The sequence below is a fragment of the Trachemys scripta genome, chromosome 20, assembly GCF_013100865.1.
Source record: "Trachemys scripta elegans isolate TJP31775 chromosome 20, CAS_Tse_1.0, whole genome shotgun sequence".
NCBI lineage: Eukaryota > Metazoa > Chordata > Testudines > Emydidae > Trachemys > Trachemys scripta.
In genome coordinates this window covers 9,194,481-9,214,689 of record NC_048317.1, presented here as the reverse complement: position 1 = coordinate 9,214,689, position 20,209 = coordinate 9,194,481, and the positions used below count along the sequence as shown (strand labels likewise).

The following is a 20,209-nucleotide window of genomic DNA, read 5'->3' as shown; positions in this document are numbered from 1 at the left end:
TGGGAGCAGGGGAACACCACCAGGACTTGGAAGCTTTAGAATAAAGCCTTTCCTGAAAGGATCTCAGAATGCTCTCCCCAGGGTGCCACGTTTACACAGCAGACAGTTAAAGCAGGGGAAATTAAGTGACTTGCCAGAAACCAGGCAGTGAGTGAGTGGCAGAGGCAGGAGTAGAACCCAGGTGACCATCCACCATTCTCTAGCTGCTCGGGGCACCAACTGTTGTCGCAGGAAAATCAAAACTTTGAGCTAGCTTCTTGCTAGGTCGAAAGGCCTTTTCAATTCAGCTTCAATAAAAGAAAATAGTCAAAGAAGAGTTTAAGATGACCTGCTAAACCCAGGGTTGTGAGTTCAGTCCTTGAGGGTGCCGTTTAGGGATCTGGGACAAAAATCTGTCTGGGGATTGGTCTTGCTTTGAGCAGGGAGTTGGACTAGATGACCTCCTGAGGTCCCTTCCAACCCTGATATTCTATGATTCTATATTGAAGTACTATCATGAACTGATGGCTAGTCTGTATTTGTACCCTGCCCTCCACAGGACGGAATCATACCAGCTTAACTACGTTATCGGCCCATAATGTTAACAGAGGAGATTCTCCTTTAGCTGAGGTGTTAGGCACCTGGACTTTTGGAGGAGGATTCCTGCTGTTGCCATGACGTTCTGAATGACCACAGCATGCAGCATGGTGACAAACATCAAATTCCTAGGTGGGCAGATGTCTGTCTAGGTTTTTATACCAGACTCATCACCATAGCAGAGGAGGGCCTGGATTTGTTACAACATATAGAGAAAATTGCAAGGCTTTGGTTGTTTCCGCACAGATCCTGGCTGCGAAACGTGACATCTGCTTGTGTCTTCTTCACTTCTGCCGTGTGTTAAATCAAGTTCTTTGGAAGTCGCGTGCTTTGCAGCCATTCAGGGACGCTGCTGCAGCCGCCCTCGGCTCGCGGTTCATTTCCAGGTAGGAATGCAGAATGAGGCCGCCACTGCTGCAGGAGGCACATAAGCAGATGTAATTGCGCCCACCTAATTAAAAGGGTGACCTTTCTAGTTGCAGCTGTCTTGTGGCAGAACAGCTCTCTTTCAGAGAGATCATTGTTTCGGAAGGTAGATGTTCAGGAGACCGGGGAACCCTGTGAGAGGAACCAGCAGGCCGCACGAGGAGAAGGTAATTGTGCTCTCCCCTGTTAGCACAGAAACAGTTTTTCTATTCAAGCTTGCAAATGACCTTCTCCAATCAAACATTAACTTTGCAGCAACACAATCATTAGGGAGAGTTTGTAGTCTTTAATAATTGACGCTTTTATTAATCCACAAGCTCCATTTTCAATCACAAGTCTCTCAAATTAATTTCATTGCCATTTCTGATCCGTCGGGGAGAAGCCATTTCAAGATGGAGAAGGGAGTGGGGACAGCGATAGCCCATTGCGTTTCCTAAAGGGACTGGATTCGCTCCTGGAACTGTAATTGTGTAGCTCATTAACTGAACCGCCAAACATAAGGGCAAGGATTTCTGAAGCAGAAACTCAGAGAAAGGATTACTGGCAGCCACGCCGGCCAAAATCCAGATCAAGAAAGGCCACAAACTTTCAGAGATCCGACGCTTCAGCAGTCGCTTATTATCGGCGAAAGAAAGGGAAACAGAGGGGGACATCAGCACCTGGGGGACTAATTAGCTCCTTTAGGAAGAAGGATCATCTTCTTTACAGAGCAAACCGAGAGTGGAGCGAGAAATACCCAAATGTATACTGTGCACATGTGGCACAGGTAAGTCCTACCTGCAGGGTGGCAGATAGCCTGAACTAAGCAAGAAAAGGATTTCACTACTTAGATTGCAAGTGTTTTCAAGCAGGGACTTTTTTGTTCTGTGTTTGTACAGCGCCTGGCACGACGGGCCCCTGGTCCGTGACGAGGGGTCCTAAAGGTGGCTGCAATACAAATGTAAAAGCAGTTTAATGAGCTTGTAGAGAGGGAATCACTTAGTCCTCCCTCCTTGGAGCTGGGATTGGGCAACAAATCTCCACCAGTCTCCCATGCGCTAGACCTCTTCACCATCTCCCATATGGTAGCCTATAAAAGGCCCCTTTTTCTCTCACTAAGACAGACCAGCAGCAGGGACAAGTCGCCTCCCCCCGCTCCCAGCAACAGGGCCACTAGCAGCCCCTCCAGAATCACACTGTCTGGTGCACATCAGTAGTTGCCAGGTGGTGGCCAACAACAGGGCCTTGTGCTCCCTTCCCCACCGAGGTGAAGGCAGACTCGGCTAGCTGCAGCACGCCCCAGTGACGGCAGCAGAACCTGGCTTCACCGAACAGCTGCTGTGCATTTTGCAGTGGGCTTGGGAGCAGGCAGGACAAGCAAGGACCAGGCAGAATGCAGCTAAGCTCATCTTCCCTGCCTACGGCTCTGACCTCACTTCACCATCTTGCTCTTCTTGAACCCGTCCACTGGTTCCCGGTTCTCCACCGCATCAGGTCCAAGCTCCTTGACATCCCCCCCCGGACCATCAAAATTCTGTCCCTCCCCACTTATCACCCCCTCTTCCTGCCCCAGGCGCTTAGCTGCCCCACTTGAGTCTTCTACGTTAGTCCCTGCATGTGGAACACGCTGCTCGTACTGACCTGCGAGGCCGCTCGCCCCCGGCTCACCTTTTCCACAATGCCCACAAAAAACTGGCGAATAAAAAGAGTAGGTGGAGGGGCCTTGTTATTGGAAGTGGAAGCCTGTGGAGTGGGAAAGCCATCTGTTGAAAATTCTCCCTCGTGGTTTCCTGCCGCTGCCAGGTAGAGCTGAGGTGTGTTTAACAACAACAAAGCCAAAACATAAATGGTGAATATAAAAACCGGGCACGATTCAATGTATCCACTTCCCCCCACCCTGTGTTGCTTGTCACCTAAAGATATATCAACACCGCAGTCAAGCAGGGGTCTGACTGCAGCACCTGCAGACATAGCAAGCTCAGAGCTAGATTGGCTAATCAAATAACCATAGCAGGGAATCAGGACAGCCCGGGCTCGCCCCTCGAGTGGATACCCAAAGTCTTCAGGAGGCCCTCGCTGCCATGGCTTCACTGCTATTGTTATCGGAGCCAGCTAGATCAAAGCTAGCGAGGATATGTCTATGCGTGCTGCTGTCAGACCTCGGATTGCAGGGGAGACGTTCCCTTAGATTGGAAGCCATTCAGGGCTTGGCTGTGTGCACTTCATAGATTCTAGGACTGGAAGGGACCTCGAGAGGCATATTGTGGCACTGCCAGAATACAAATAATAGGCTAGAGATTGCTATGCAAATTGACAGGTGAGGTGAATAACAGGGTAAGCAGCAGTGGTTAATGTAGGTTAAATAACTATTAAACATCAGAGGGGTAGCCGTGTTAGTCTGAATCTGTAAAAAGCAACAGAGGGTCCTGTGGCACCTTTGAGACTAACAGAAGTAGTAGACTAACTTCTGTTAGGGTACATCTACACTACAGCGGGGAGTCGATTTAAGATACGCAAATTCAGCTACGTGAATAGCGTAGCTGAATTCGACGTATCGCAGCCGACTTACCCCGTTGTGAGGACGGCGGCAAAATCGACTTCTGCGGCTTTTTGTCGGCGGCGCTTACTACCACCTCCGCTGGTGGAGTTAGAGCGCCGATTCGGGGATCAATTGTCGCGTCCCGACGGGACGCGATAAATCGATCCCCGAGAAGTCGATTTCTACCCGCCGATTCAGGCGGGTAGTATAGACCAGACCCTAGTTTCAAAGGTGCCACAGGACCCTCTGTTGCTTTTAACTATTAAACGTGGATTAGACTGAAAAAAGAAACAAGGAAACAAGTTCTATTGTATCCGTGCCCTTCCTTCATTGGTCTTTTTAGATTATAGACTGCAGGGCAGGGATCTGTCTTCCTGTTATCTGTCTGTAAAGTGCTTAGCACAGCAAGTCACAGTGACAGAAGTAAAAATGGCACCTACATCGCAGGACTTTGCAGACCTATACTTTAGCCCCTAGATAATTCTGCGTTTTTAGTATGAAAGTTGATTGGGAACATGCCCAATAATTATTGAGCAGAAACTCCCTCAGCAGCGACTAACCTTTGCCTTTGTGTTGAGAAACATTTTGTCTTTCTAAGTATTGTTGCCATTTAGAATCACAGCGTGAGAATCAGATTGGTAATGCATTACTTCATGCCATAAAAACATAGTCAAACTCATGGTTTCAATTCCTCCAGCTTCTCCCCTGTCAGTACCTAAGTGGGACTCCCGCTGCTCTCCATCACATTGCTGCATTTCCTTCCCTCCTTCTTTTGAGCTATCGTAAATCAAAAACAAATTAAAATAGAGGCACCAGAAGGCATCAAACTCTTTTGCTAATATATACATTTAGTTTTTTTCTTCTCAGTAAATTTTTTGCTGCTGCGGGCAAGTCAAGTCACATCACATGGGAAAGCCAAATAGTCTTCAAGGGAGATAAATTCCCTCATGTAGACTAGTATACAATCCCTCATGCCTGGTTCAGTAGAATACCACCTCATTAATACTTAGCACTTACCCAGGGTTCTGCACCTTTAAGGCGCTGGACAAAAACATTAACTGATCTTCCTAACATCCCCAGCATCCCCTTCCCGCCCCCAACATGAAAGGCAGGTAAGTAGATGGGGAAACAGATACAGAAAGGATAAGTGGCTTCCCTGAGATCACCCAGCAGTCAGTGAGGGAGCTGGGATTAGACTTCAGAAGTTCCTGGCTCCTAGTTCTTATTGAATGTTGGACGCAACGCTCTGCAGCCCAACATGTAACAAAGGAATTGTAACAAATCCAGAACAGATTGGACATCATAAAAATGGATTTTTAATTATAAGTCTATAGGATGAGACGATATAATGCTAAGGACTAGATTCCTGTTAGCTGAACCACTCAGTTCAACAATTACAAAGGATTATTTTAATATATATTTATAAACAAAGCCCTATTTCAAACACCTGTGTTATGTAGCTATGCAAAAGGCAGGCAGATCCCCTTTATCTACACATTTGTAGTGCCTCTGGATACCATGGTGACTGGCACCCTAGAAATCTATGGGTTTATATATACACACACAGACTAACGACCCTTGACTGCATTCTGCATAGCTGAACAACATGCACTTGAAAAATGTTCTCACTGAAAACTAGCAGAGCTGCTTGTATTTATTATGCCAGCTTTGCCCAAATAGAGTGAACTTTAAGGCCTCACCTTGTTAGTTCTATACAACACAAGGTTGGGGCTCGGAGATTTTTGCAAACGTAAGTCAGTCAAGTTTTTACATATGTACACACTCTGCCATGCAGAACATTTAACAGCAGGACGGCGGGACAATGGTGAAACATGCTACTAAACCCAGCTCTGCCACAGACTTCCTGTGTGAATCTGGGCAAGTCACTTAAAGCGAGATTTTCAGAAGAACTCCGCTTACATCCAGGCACCCAAAGAGATGCTGAGGCTCTTCTGACAATCAGACCACCATGGTAGCAATTTTGTGCGGAGCTCTTTAGAAAAATCTGGCCGTGTCTCAGTACCTCAATTCCCAATCTGTCAAATGGGAATTACTATTGCTTCTTTTGTGTGTCTTTTCAGACTGTTTTACTCTTCAACGCAGGGGCCGCTCTCTCTGTGTACATACAACACTTAGCACAAAGGGGCCCCGATTTTGGTTGAGTCCTAATCTCACATGCACTGCTGTGTTGGTGTTGCACTGAAAAGATTTTAAAGGCCTGAGTTTTGCACGATTGCACTGGAGAAGCCAGGAGTGAGCAGATGTAGATCACCCCCATAAATGCCAATAAAACCATCATACAAGAAGAACTTTGTGTATTTTTAATACTATGGAGGGAGACTATTTTTGAATTTTTTTTTTTTAAATCTCTGTACTTTTTGGCTACTCCACCTTGAAATCTGATCATCTTCATTAGCATGAGTCCAACTGGTACAGACCTTGTAGGAAGAAAATTAATTAACCCTGACAAATATTTGAAATGGATCTAAAATAGCTTTTCTGTATAAGTAAATATGATTAAACTCAATTATCCCTCAAAGCTAGAAAAAGTGCTGTATCCCATTGCAAATGGAGGAGATTCCCAGCTCCTTTCCACCTGTTTCTAGCCCTCATGATGCATGAGCTATTGGGTCTTAAAACTAGTCACTGATCCTGGATTAAATATTGCCCATTTGCACTTCTGAACAGTAACTTCCTTCTGGGGAAGGGGCCACATTTTGATGGAAACAGCAATAAGGCGGGTGGGTTTCAAAATAGCCACAGCTCTTTGAAGGCTGCCTCTGACTAGGGGGTTTGTAATGCTACAAGTTGTCCTGAGGGAGATAGATAATGGGCAGAGTGCAGCTGAAAAGGGCAGAGGTGCAAAATAAATGTGATTTATCATATGGATACTACCACTATGTATGGGAGACGTGTTTGAAATTCATCATATACAGCAATAGAATTACCAGCATTAACTATTAACTCTTCAAACAAGAGTCTATATTTGTTTCCATTGCTTTAAAAGAAAGTTTCTGACTATACAGGGGGAAGCAGTTTTTAAATCAGTACACAGCCTCATTCAAGGAAAATGTACTTATAACAAAGGTATAATCTATACACAAATCAAGGCATGGATTTACCGGACTGAATTTGACCCTCCGTCACCTCAAAAGTTTCTGTGAAATAAAATTTTGAGATGCCGGTTTAAAAAAGAAGGGAGTTTTAAAAATATTTTAGCTATTGAATAAGTGTTCATGATTCACATTTTAATCAGATGGTCTCATCTACGATAGATGTTATGGGCCCTCTTGTGGTTATTTCTGCAACTTAAAATTTCCAGTAAAATCCCAGGTTGTTTCCATGATACATGACAATCAGAGATAGGTACAAACAGCAACATTTAGATCCAGATCCAAATTTACTCCAAGTTCAGAGGTGTTCAGATCTGGGGTTTTGGTTTGTGCTAATCTCTGATAACCACCTACTACTACTGAGAGCTTCTATAACATTTTAAATCAGAAAATCTCAAAGTGTTTTACAGACAACTAAGCCTCAGAATACCCCTATAAGGTAAAGCAGTATTAGACTCATTTTACAGATAGGGAAACTGAAGCAGAGAATTTAAGTGACCTACCCTAGGACTCACAGGGAATCAGAAGGGAACACAGGAGTCCTGAATCCCCACAGTTGGCTATAACCACGAGGCAAATCGTCCTTTAGTATCAACATCAGTTTCAACTTTTCCCAAAAGCAGGGACTCCCTAAAACACAGGGTACAAAACCAAACTTTATAAGACATCTCCTTTTCCTCCTTCCATCTTCGAAAATGTGTGTGGGTCCAACTGGACAGGAGAACTCACTGAAGCAAGATCTACAGGTAAATTTATCCTGCTCTTACTTCTGCTTAGTTTTGACCATTCAAAATTTGATAAGCAATTAGATATTGGTTGGGATTAGGTCCAAGTATAATACCCTTCCTTCCCACTGAAATAATCTACCAATTCCCATGAAAGAAACAGAGTAACGTTTGAGTAAAAAAATGTTAAGAGTTCCATATGGTAGCTGTAGGCTCTAAATGTTGAATGTACACTGGATGTATCAACATTTTCTGGAAGCAGAACCTTTCTTTAGCCATGGGAATAAGTCTCTGTAAGGTGTTCTACCTAGTCAATTTGGTAAGCTCTTTTAAAGTCTGCTTGTAATTGCAGATATCAAAGTCTTTTAATGCTAAAATTGTTTGCAACCATTCTATATTGGATTAAATTCTTTTGGAGGAGAATCTAAGTAGAAACAAAGCTATTTAGAAGGAATTATGGATCAGCAAATGCTTGGAAAATTAAGATGCACCTGAAGAGTCTAAAAATTGGAAAGACTGCCTGGAAAGAAGAGCATAAAGAGATCAATTGTTGAATTAAGATTATTGAAAATTAGGACACAGTAGCAAATATGGCAGAAAATACAGCCCGGTTTAAGGCAGCGGTTATAAAAAGAATGGGAGGTTTTGAAAGTGCTAATTAATGTACTTGTAAGCATCCCTTTGCTTCATTATGGTGTTGAAGGAGGTGATCTGGTGAATTTGAAAGGCTTCCTAGACATTTGCCATAGGAACCATCAGAATTGGACTTTGCCCCAATAAACTGATACTCAGGAGAAAGCACAAGAGAATTAATCTGGATCTTTCTGTGAGACCAAGGCAGTTGATCATGTCAAAGTCGGTTTGTTGGGTAAGAAAGATACGTTTATTAGACACAAGAGGCTTAGGTTTATACTTCAGGGTACTACATGGAAACCTGAATTCATGGTAAAAAAATAATATTCTTGGAGCATTTCCAGATACCTAAAGGGAGAAGAAAGCATTTATCTACCTGAAGCTTTTATTTTGTGTAATAGAGCCATCATTATCCAAACCCAGATAAATTGTAAGGGAAGTAACTGTATTTTAATTATACAAGAAGGATCGTAGACACAATTTAAAGAGAAAAGGAATTTTCTGTAAGCAGTAATGAGGATTTCCAGAACATGACAACATGCCCCTATAACTGAGTCCAAGTGCCACACACAGGGAAAATTATACATAAACGAGCCACTTAACTTCCAATTTGATTGGATAGAGTTCTCTCCTTCCCCCTCCTTTATTAGAAATGATTTGCTTGAATGCTTTTGTGGCATTGCTACAGTAGATTATAGCAGCTCTGATTCAATTAAGATATAAGACATCTCAGATTCCCTTTTTGTAATCTATTATACATTAATTAGTATTACAATTTGCTTAAGTTCTCTCTCTTTTTTTTGGCTTTGATTCTAGAAATACTAATAAAAAGCAAGTGCAGTCTTAAAGGAAAAGAGCTGCTTCCTCTCCCACGCACTAGGCAAGAAGCACTTCTAGGTGATAAACTCTGACACTGTTTTGATAATGAACTTCAGCAGTCGGTTCATACCTGCTAGTCATAGTCCTGAAGGTATGAAGCTACGTGCTGCCAGGCTATGCCACTGGAATGCTGGCAGTATGCAAGCCCACACGGGCGATGTCAAATGAGGTGGGGGTTTTTGGTGCAAGAACGTCTTCCACCCTATAGTGACTCCCTATAAAGTTTAAGGGTGCTAGTCCTAATCTTGGAAAGTCTCATTCTCCAGAGCAATCACAATAAAATAATAATAATAATAAAAGGCACTACAGTATTGAGTACAGGAACCTTGGGTTAAACTTAGAGGCCAGCGGAAGGCCTTCTGGGGAACTCCTTACTAACTGAGATCTGAATGAGCCCAACTCTTATCATCTTGAAGCCAAAAGCCCCATCTCCGCATACACCTTTCGCCAATAGTGGCAAATATAGGAGAGATGATCAACAACAATGCCATTGCAGAAAGCAGTTTAATGAGGAATGGTTGGAAAGTATGGTCCTTTTGGCTTTAAAAACTGTCTTGAACCTAGATATTAATGTGATTGGCCCCTTAGAATTGCCCAGATCAAGTGTCAGAGACTAAGCAACTTTCCAACCTGCTTTGACCATCAGAAGAAACCCCAGGTTTTTAACATTAAATATTTTCATTGAGGCACTGACATTAAGTTGGATAGAAAAGTTTGCTTACAGCCATACACTGAAGTTCCATACTGCCAGGCTCACAAATTAAGTCCCATTTTCAGCTGCCCATAAACGGTGGTTCAGCCGAACCAATAGCTTTTATTCCTCATATTCCTCAGGGTAAGCTGTTTAATGCAGTAAACTGGAATTCACTATGCCTAATTCCAAAAGAGTTTTAAAAAGGGAGCTATAATTTATCCTAATAAAATTAGTACAATGGCATCTATGAATCAAGGAGGATAATTTCTTTCAATATACAGTATAAAATTATGTATGTTGTTCAGATTTCATTTAAAAATTCAATCAATGAGGTGCTCATCCAATCCTGAAGTACTTAATTAAATGTTACAAATAAGGTTGATAATGATTCTTTCTTCACATGATTTGGTTTCCAAGTACAGGTAAAGTTTTGTTTGGAAGTGGTTAGTGGTTTTGGAGAAATATTACATTTTACTTTGGTAAATAAATTTAAAGAGATCTGCTAAGTGCAATTTCCAACTGACCTGTCAGAATCTAAGCCCCTTCTCTAGTCTTAGTTTCTTAAATCCACTGCACATTAGCACGTTGGTCTTACAAATACAATTTATGATCAACCATTAAGCTATTCTCCACTTCAAGCAGTTAAATATTTACAGCTCAAAGGCTGGTCAATGTAAGTTTTGACTGTTTAAATGATCTCATTCCACTCACATCGCTTATCTTGGTTAAATGATATAGCTGGCAGACTTCTGCAAACAATTTCACCTTTCTTAAGTAATTGGAACAATGCAAATTATCCTTCCCAATCATCCAGAGAGAGATAGTGGAGAATTCAACTTCCACTGCAGTGCAATGTGATTTTTATCATCACAAGTTTATCTAGAGTTTATTTATAAACTTATTTTCTTTGCACACTTTGGTGGAAAAAGCCCTAAAGGAATGACACATCCCCTAGCAGATGAAAAGGAAAATGGATCAGAATTCCCCCCCCCCCGGAATAAGGGGGGTGTATTGGCATTGCAGAATGTAAAGGAGCAAGGCAAGTCTCTCTGAGGAGACCTAACTGCTGAGAATCAAAATGGGACCAAGAGCGGGAGCTCAAAGTTTGAGGGGCCTAAGAAGAATTTCCAAACTAGGACCACCTACAACAGCAGCCAAAACAAGAAGATGTACTTGACAGGCAGCTAGCTTTCCTAAAAGAAACTAACAAAGGCAGATGAAGAGGTCTCAGTATAGAAGAAGCTAGTCGATGGGTGAAAGCAACTGAAGATCCAATAGTAAAGGAACCCTTCAAGCAGATACAGCCAAAAGCTGGTTGTCTTTCATATCTTGTCCTAGACAAGGATGATGATTATACTTCAAAGTTTTCTCCATGTGTTTGAGGTCAGGGAAGGAAAAGGACTATAACAGCAAGGGCTTGGATCTGCCACCCAACCTCACAGAACATGTTGTTCTGATTCTAAAAAGAGATAATGGTAAAAAACCCTCCACACACAGAAATGACCTGCTGGGTTTATACAGCATATCAGGATACAAGAAACATATGCTCTTCTTTCTGCTTCATAAGAGTGAAGTCATACTGCCCAGATGACTTCTTACCTGGAGGAGCAGAGAAATAATGTGCAAAAAGATTAATCTAAAATTGGTAACTAAACAAAATGCACTCCTCATATCCAGCTAATCAGGTCAGTTAAAAAGGCAAAGTTTTTTGTTTTATCTGCAAGAAAATGTTTATTCTTTGTAAACCCCACAGAAAAAATAATGCAGCCAAGACCAAGTATTTAACGAAAGTAGTGCCAAAAAGGCAGCAAAATGGGGGAACCTCAACACAAAAAGGCAGTGACAATATTTCATGTTTTGCACAAAGATGAAAAACCTATGACATTTCTGAGTAACACTTTCATGGTGACAATTACACAAGATGATTCAAAAATGCAAATGACAGCAACATGCACACCTGGCTAAAGCTAGAAGTTTTATCCCAAAATAATATCTGTGATTAAAATGATGAATCTTTAATACTTCTATTTGATTGATTTTCTTGTCCTACTTCATTTTTTAAATGAGGCATACATGCCAATTAATATGAAACCTTTAATTTTTTTTTTTATTTTTTTTTAAATAGAAGAACTTTGTCCTTCCAGAGTCCACTGCAGGTTTGCAAAATCATGTTTGGTTTGTAATTTTGCTAGTTTCCAATACAATTTTTCTTCCTCCCCCCACCCTCCCCAATCTTAAACACTTCAGAAGTTGCCAGTGCAAACACTTTCTACCAATGTATAATATACATTTTTACTTAAATCTTTGTGCAATTTATGAGTTGCTTTTAAAAACTCTTAAAAACTCCTTGGCACAACAGCTGAGAAATATTCAACTCCATTTAAATTGTCAAATACAAGATGTTGTAAATATAAATCACAGCTGAATAAAATAAAAAAAACCCAGAACTGCAGATTTATTAGCCAGCTTTGCAGTCTCTTGTATACAATACATTGCACAATTCCGCCTTCACAATAACGCTTCCTATATTAATATTGTGCCTTCTCTGATGTATTATAATCAAGGCAAGTTACAGAACACTGCTGATTTTGTATAAAAATAAACAGAAGATGTAACCGTGGTTTGTAATGAACATCCAAATTACCATGAACAATTTGCAGTAGACTCTGTAATGAGCTTGATATATAAGCTAGATGACAGCGAAGGGGGAAAAAATAGTTTAACTATCAAGTTTCCTCTTGAAATGTCTTCTCCCAAGGCACTGTGAACAAGACTGTTAGCAATTCTCAATGACTAAAAACACCAATGGGAATATTTATATTTCACACAACAACCACCATCACATCATCTATTCTTGTTACTTATCCTTTTCCTTAAATGATGCCCCTTAAATTTGTTTGGTCCTTTGAGGGGTAATTAAATTATTTTCTGCAACATTACATACCTTTATTTAATATAGCTATAAATCAAAGCTTTGTTAGATAATTTAACCCTTTCACTCTAAAAACGAAAGATTTTCATCATTATCCCTTACGACTCCGATTTGCAATTTTAGCTTGATTATTTAAAAAAAAAAAAGAAAGGGTTCAGAATCAAGCAAAGCCCCGTGTTTTTCAAGAGGAAACCATGCAAGAGTACATAAAAAGGCAAAATAGGCTACTTGAAAACCAAGAGTTGTTTTTAATGCATTGGCCAAGAAAAATAAATTGCAAAGTTCTGTGAGGTTTTCTAAAAATTTACAAGAAAAACCGATGGGCAGTTCTAGTCAAATATTGATGTTCTTTTTTTCCCCCCTTTCTGTTTTAAATGACAAATACAGTCTCACACAATACAATTTTATCTTGACTGCAAGAGATACTCCTGTGCGATGCCTTCGGTCGGACAAAACTGTTGGGCAAAAAGAAAGTTGGCATTCATTTTTTCAAGGGTTGATAAACGGAGGCATTGGGATCAAGTCCAGAAGGGCTGGTCTCCACAAATTTGGAAGAGTAATGTGGGGAAACAGGACTCAGGGTGCTGGTGGCTGCATTGTATGTTATGCTGGGCATCACTGCCATAACTTCTGCTATCCTCTGTTTTAGGTCCTTGATTTCCTGGTCTTTTTGAATGATTTGCCCTGGAACAGCAAGGAGTGTCACTTAGAACAAGCAGCACATTTTCATCCACCACTGGCAGTCCCCCCCAGGCTATAGTTTGAGAAAAGCTGAGACAGAGAAACTGACTGAGCAAAACAGTCAAAGGAAATTCACAGTTCTATTCATCTTGGCAATCCACACAAATACTGGTTTATTACAATTGAACAAAAGTTAATGTAGATTTGTACTCCTCCATAACTACTGTCAGAGTTTAAACTATTAGAATTCAGTAGCAGAAATAATCTTTCAGCACAACGTTATTATCATCTTGATGTCCACGCTTCCTAAGTTTGCACTTCACTAGCACCCAGATGGAACAAGAGTATCTACCTATTAAGACTGTACTTTACTTTTTATTTAAAAAACACTTTCCTATTTCCACTCTCCATTTTTATAAATCCATTTGAGAAATGCGAAGGTATTGTTTTTCCTATTTTAAGTGTAGGATATGTTTATGGATCCTTGCAAGACCATTCTGACTATTTATAAGCCCAGGCAAAAAAATAAACCCATGACAGAAACCTGACAAATATCTACCTTACTAGTTTAAAACAAATTTGCTGCAGGCAAGTAAACTTCTTCAAGGATGCTCTGAAGAATATTAAATGAAAAATCATATTAATTTTTCTTCCTTGTTTGCACAGTAGAGACAGGTAGCTATTAGCACAGGTCTGGGAATGGGTTGGTTAGTGTTTTGCTCCCTCTTCTGGCTGCAGGGGCAGACTACAGCAGTGCACACATCCTAAAAAGTCTGTGTTCTTTCCCTCTCCTCAAAGATATCATGGTGGCCTTTTTTTTTTTTTAAATAACTAGAGAATATTTGCCACAGAGTTATTAAAATATTATGGTAATTAAGATGTGAGAACTGGGTATTAAAGTATTTGTTTATATTATAAAATTCGTTTATACTTTCTAACTTTTTTTTTTTTTTTTTTTTTTTTTACGAGAGAAGGTGGGCGAGCTCTCTTTCATTGGAGCAACTTCTGTTCACGAGAAGGAGAAGCTTTCGAGCCACACAGAGCTCTTCTTCAGATTTGGGTAATGACTTCTTTCGAAGAGTTCTGGGGTGCTCGAAAGTTCGTCTCTTTCACCAATGGAAGTTGCTCCAATAAAAGATATTAGCTCACCCACCTTGTCTCTCTAGTATCCTGGGACTGACACGACTACAACGACGCTGCATATAACTTTTTTCAAAGCTTTTCGTTGCTCTGGGTAGAGAGATTTCTACAGTATGAGGAACGTATGCATTCAGATATAACTAACAAACACCACTAACAGAGGATTTTATTGTCTTTGATTCAACAGTAGGGGGGAAATCAGGTGAATCCTCTAGGACATCTAATCCATCCCTATAGTAACACAGGGTAATCCCTACAGTATATTTTTTTACTGTTTCAGTTAATAGTAGTAGGTGAATAAAACTACTGTACTTTACCTTGGGCAATCTCAAGCTGCCGTTTTGCATCTCCTAATGCAGAGAACAGATCCAACTTAATTCTTGTCTCTGCACTCAGGCTGTTCTCTAAGTGCTGTGTTTTATCTTGCATGGCTGAAAGTGCTGACATTAACACCTCAGTATCCTTCTCATTTTCCTTGTATTTCCGCAGTTCCTGCAGAAGTAATTAAGACAAAAATGTTAGTCATTCAAACTTTAAGCATGAGATGTATAGACAAGTCTTTCTTTTTTCCCCTCAGAGATGTATAGACAAGTCTTTCTTTTTTCCCCTTTTTTACCACTGGGCCTAGTATGCTGGCAAATGGTAGTTAATTACTGCAGGTGATATTATGATATTATGTACCCTTAATTACACATGGCTTTGTACAAGTGAATAATAATACTGTACAAATAATTCAATGATGTGAGAAAAACCCATTTACTTGCCCCACCCAATCCCTCAGCTCTATGTTACTGCAACCCTTGCTCTCTCTGGAGCTCACCACCACCCTTGGAGTGCCAGCTGGGGAAGTATGAGTTGCTGACTGTGGAACATGAACAACTGATGTTTGGGATGGGGAAACAGAACCCCCAAAATTGAATTTTATGTAAAGAACTTTAGATTGTTATCTTAACTGATGTAGTATAAATGGACAAGAGATCTGCTCCAACTGTATATCGTTTAAAGCAGTGGTTCTGTACACAGAGATCTTCCAGGGGTACATCAACTCATCTAGATATTTGCCTAGTTTTACAACTGACTAGTAAAGCAAGTACAAACTAAAATTTTATACAGACAATAACTTGTTTATACTGCTCTGTATACTATACACTGAAATGTATGTACAATATTTATATTCCAATTGATTTGTTTTATAATTATATGGTAAAAATGAGAAGGTAAGCAATTTTTCCCTAATAGCGTGCTGTTACACTTTTGTATTTTTATGTCTGATTTTGTAAGCAAGTTGTTTTTAAGTGAGGTGAAATTTGGGGGCATAAGACAAATCAGACTCCTGAAAGGGGTACAGTCGTCTGAAAACCATGGGTTTAAAGTGACAATGAGTAAATGTGAAACACTGAGCTATTACAGTTGCTCAGGAAGAACCAAGATGTAACCACATTTCTAAATTCAGCTGGGGAGTGTTCTGGGCTTTCTAACTATTCCACAAATCCAGAACTCATTTAAAAGAAAAAAATAGTTACTTCGCACAAAGACAACCAATCAATAAGGCTGTAAATACAAATATTAGTATTTCACAATTAAAAAAATATTAAAAAAACTAGTATTTTTAAACAGAGAAATGTGTAAAATAAAATATAGTGGAGAAAGGCGCTGCAGAAAAGGTATTAATGAGACAACAAAACGAACATAGAGGTAACAGTTTGAAAAATGCAAAAAAAACCCAAACCCCAGTCATGATTGGTAATGACAACCTATTTTCGAAACCAACATTCTTGTAAAACAGACTGTACTTGTTTTCAGAATACCTATTTTGGCAATCCCATGGAAAGCTGGGATATATACGCTATTTGTAAAAACTCTCAGTCAGATCATGAAGATTAGAAAACATGTCAGGAGACAGTACACAGTAAAAAATATCCACATATCGAAGTTAAGGATCAGACATACAAAATTCTCAGTTCACTATCTGACTGTGTCCTTAGAAGCGTGTTTTAAAGAAAAAAAAACCTCACTCATTTGAATTTTACTACCTACTCTTGTTACAAGCAAGATAAATGAGCGTAATGAAAATGAAAGAAAAAGATATTATTTCAGTTTTACTTTGGCTGTACTGTGTCTAATCAGTGCAGTATCACTGCTTCCCCTCTATAATCCATTTCTGTTTACGTGGGGCTTTCAAGCAGCGACAGGGGAGAGGAAAACATTTAAAAAATGGGAAACCATTAACTGCAAAACAACAGAAATACCAGGTAGGTTCAGGGACAGATGTAGCCTCAGGCTCTGCTTTCAAAGTTTTTTAAAACTGGGTTGCTTTCAATCTGTTCCTTTCAACTTTTCCACTTTTACCAAAAGTTATTTAATGTTAGTAAGAACCTTATTCCTTATCAGGGAAGAGGAATCTTACAAGGGTTGACAATGTATTCCTACACAGGGACATGCAGGGTTAGAGTTTTGAGTTAACTTATCTGGATCAGATAGTTTAGGGGAAAAAAACCTACAAGTAAACAACAAGGTGGTGAGGATGTAAGAAACTATTAATCTTCCTCACCCGCAAACCCTAATGTTAGATGTGCACGACACATGTGAAGGGCTCAATTGTGCAAGATGCTAAAAGTCCCCTAGGAAGGTCCACCAACTTAACTGAGGGTTGAAACACTCAACACATTGCAGGTCTGAGCCTTGAGTGCCTTCTCATTACCTGAACTTTCATTTCTAGTTCCCGTATCTGGTCTTCTTTCAGCTTTATGTCAATTGTTAGCTTCTTGCATTCTGTCTCCAGCTCTCTGATACGATTCCGTAAAGTTTCAGTGCATTCTCCTCTGTGAAGGAAGCGTTATCAGAAAAGGGAGTGAAACAAAAATGACTCTTCTGTTATTGTCCCTGAAAGGTTCAGATCAGTCAAGTTACTATGAATATTGCTGAATAAAATGAGAAAGGAGAGTAATGGGGTTTTTTAAATGAGAGACTTTCCCTCATGAAGTTAAGACAAAAGGATGTAAAAACATTACCCAAGGTTATGCCTTAAACATTAGGAAGTTTGAGACATTTGTGAGCCTGTAGAAAAGAAACAGTAGGAATTAGTATTTCAGATATTTGGGGGCTTAATGGATTAAAGCCATCCTATGTTTATGCAGTGCCTTTCATTCTGAAGACTCCCCAAATGCTTTCCAACTATTCATCTATAGCATCACCAAAATGCAGTCACCTCTGGGCTGGAGAGTGGTAACCAGCCAGGGTACAACAATGGAGCTCTGAGGTAGAGAAGAAATTTTGTCCAAGGTTGCTGGGTCAAACCTTGATTCATATAAAAAGTACTTTGGTGTCTTTAATATCCATGCAGAACAACAGGTAGGGCCTTTGTTTTTTAAGGATGCACATAACACAACTAGTACAATGACTCTGCCTGAACCTGATCAATGTAAAGCATATACATGATCAGGATTCACCATCTCGTGAATTTACTATAGGTGTGTGCTAAGACTCAACACCCAGAACTACGGGAGGAAACATTTCCTACTTCCTCCCACTGCTTTTATGCAAAAAATTACATAAACTAAGATTCTATCCTGTGATAGGTCTTTGATTCCCCTCCCACACAAAACCGAAGTCAGCTCCCTGCAAACTCCCCCTTTATGTAGAAAAGAAGAAAGGCATTGCAGTGGCAACAGCTATAACTCAACTATATTCTACAATATATCATTAACAGGGCTCGTTTTCAAGCCTTAGATAGTTTGATTAATTCTCTAGAATCATGAAAAATGTAGACTTTAAAGGCTGTTTCCTAGTATGGGTGAAGACAAATTACATAGAGGATGCCAATATAACTGCTTTGTCTTAAAATTTTATTTCACCCATTAAAACGTTAGCTTTGTGTTAGGGATGAAAGTCGAAGTTACTGTGAGAAGGATTTTTATGATACCCATTTTCATATGCTTATACCGCACACAAAGTAATTTATTTCTAGACACTTGAATTCACTAAGACATGTCTATTGGATAGTTACCAGAATGATAAAAACAGAGTTGCTGAAATTTATGATTCTGTTTTATGGTACAAACTAATAATTTTGTGCTAGTAGCTCATGTCAGTACCAGAAACTTAAATTAAGGCAAAAATCCTCTTGTGGAGTCCCCCAGATTTGCCTTTTGCCTCTAAAGAGTCTCTTGTATCAATGATCTTTCAGGTATACCCAGTTGCCCTGAAGCACTTCACTAACTTCAGGATTCTCCTTGCAGGTAGCCTGGAAGGAGTAGACCAAGTGGCCGCTCTCAAAGATGCTATCAATACCATTTCATGGTAGCAAATGGTTATATGATACTGTCAGCATCTCCCTTGACAACATAATCCAGCGCTGGACACCTAAATCCTTCAGTGGGCCCTACAGGATCAGGCCCTTAGAGACTAAGTGCATTATCTCAGTGACTCACTCAATTGCCACCAACCCAGAGAGCAGAAATCCCAAGTGATCAAAGATTTACTTTTAGCTCATCTCAAAGAATCTGCCAATATACTACCACTTCTTTCCTCCCACTCATCCATCCCTACATGACAGATCACTACACAACACATTTTCTATATTTTAAGTGAAGATGGAGTAGCCCATGCAATTACAGTCAATTGCTTTGGGAATTACCCTATTCACACCAAACTTTTCTTGGACATTTAGCAAGCTAGAGGCCAGTTTCTATTTAGCAAGATAGTTCTTCAAAAAACTAATGGGAGCACAAGTAGAGCACCATTGAACCCCTGACCAATGGTGCGTTCTTGAATGTGTGCCACAATTCCCTTTGCTTTTTTTCTGAAGGTAAAAAAAAAACAACCCCCCCCACAATTTCCCAATTAAATACTCTATTAACATATGCCAAAGGTCAATATGTAAATTACTTTTGAAATACAAACCAAAACTCATAAGAGTTATATTAAGATAGTATGTTTTATAGGTGTTTAGAGTACTAAGATGAAAATAAGTGAAAACACGGTGGAGTTTACTTAAAATATTTTAATTATTTTCAGAATCCATTTACAAAAACAAATATTCTTCCTTTCATAAACTGTATAAATCCTAAAACAAAATATGTTCTCTTCAAACAAAGAAAATATAGTGATAAGCTAGCAAGTTTGTTATGTTTTGCAACTTAAAGGGGCACCATCAACAAGAAATCTGGTCTATTTAAAAACAGCTAAAAAAGTCAGTTTTTACATCCGTCATCACGCATGCCAAGTCCCCTGGTCATCTTCTTTCACATCACATTTTCCTATTTTTAATTATGTATTTCTCTTCCCTTTTGCTGTGTGAAAGGGCCCACAACTGACAGGGCAAACTGTATATTCAGAGGAAACTGTAAAAATGCTCACACGCAAGTGCTGCTCAATGCACCACATAAACAAAACAAATAAATCAGGTGAAATATTTTGCTCTTTAATCTTGCAATTGTAGGAATCTTTGGCCCCAATCTTGCAAGTCGCTCTACATGGGTGGACCCCTGTGCCTACATAGAGGCTCAGTGATTTCATTCTCCATGTATTTGCAGGGATCTGCTGTGCAAATCAGTTGCAGGATTGGGGCCTTAGACATTACTTTTAACTTTAGCCACTGCTGAAAAAAAGCACACAAAGTGAGATCTTTAAGTTGATGGTGTCTCTTTAATATTTGTCTGACTCTCTATCAAAGGACAACACCTTGCTTTTGCAAGTGGAATAGATAATGATCGAAAGCCATTTCAGTTTCTACAATCCCAAAGAAAAGGCTATTAAAGCAAAAATGTAGGGCAGGTCTACACTACGAGGCTAAGTCGACCTAAGTTATGCAACTCCAGCTACGTGAACAACATAGCTGGATTCAACGTACTTTAGGTCGAATTACTGCAGTGGCTACACTCTGCTGGGTTT

General features: G+C 39.9%; 1 protein-coding gene across 1 annotated transcript in view; it reads right to left on the bottom strand.

Moving 5' to 3' along the window:
• Window positions 1-11,275: 11,275 nt before the first annotated feature.
• The window catches only part of MACO1 (macoilin 1), a 49,013-nt gene continuing 40,079 nt past the window's right edge, over window positions 11,276-20,209 (bottom strand). Inside the window, exons 9-11 of the mRNA XM_034753994.1 lie at window positions 17,019-17,139; window positions 14,635-14,809; window positions 11,276-13,180 (exon numbers count right to left, since the gene is read on the bottom strand). Of these exons, the coding sequence (XP_034609885.1) occupies window positions 12,978-13,180; window positions 14,635-14,809; window positions 17,019-17,139 (499 nt within the window). The 3' untranslated portion in view covers window positions 11,276-12,977. The remainder of the gene's footprint in view (window positions 13,181-14,634; window positions 14,810-17,018; window positions 17,140-20,209) is intronic.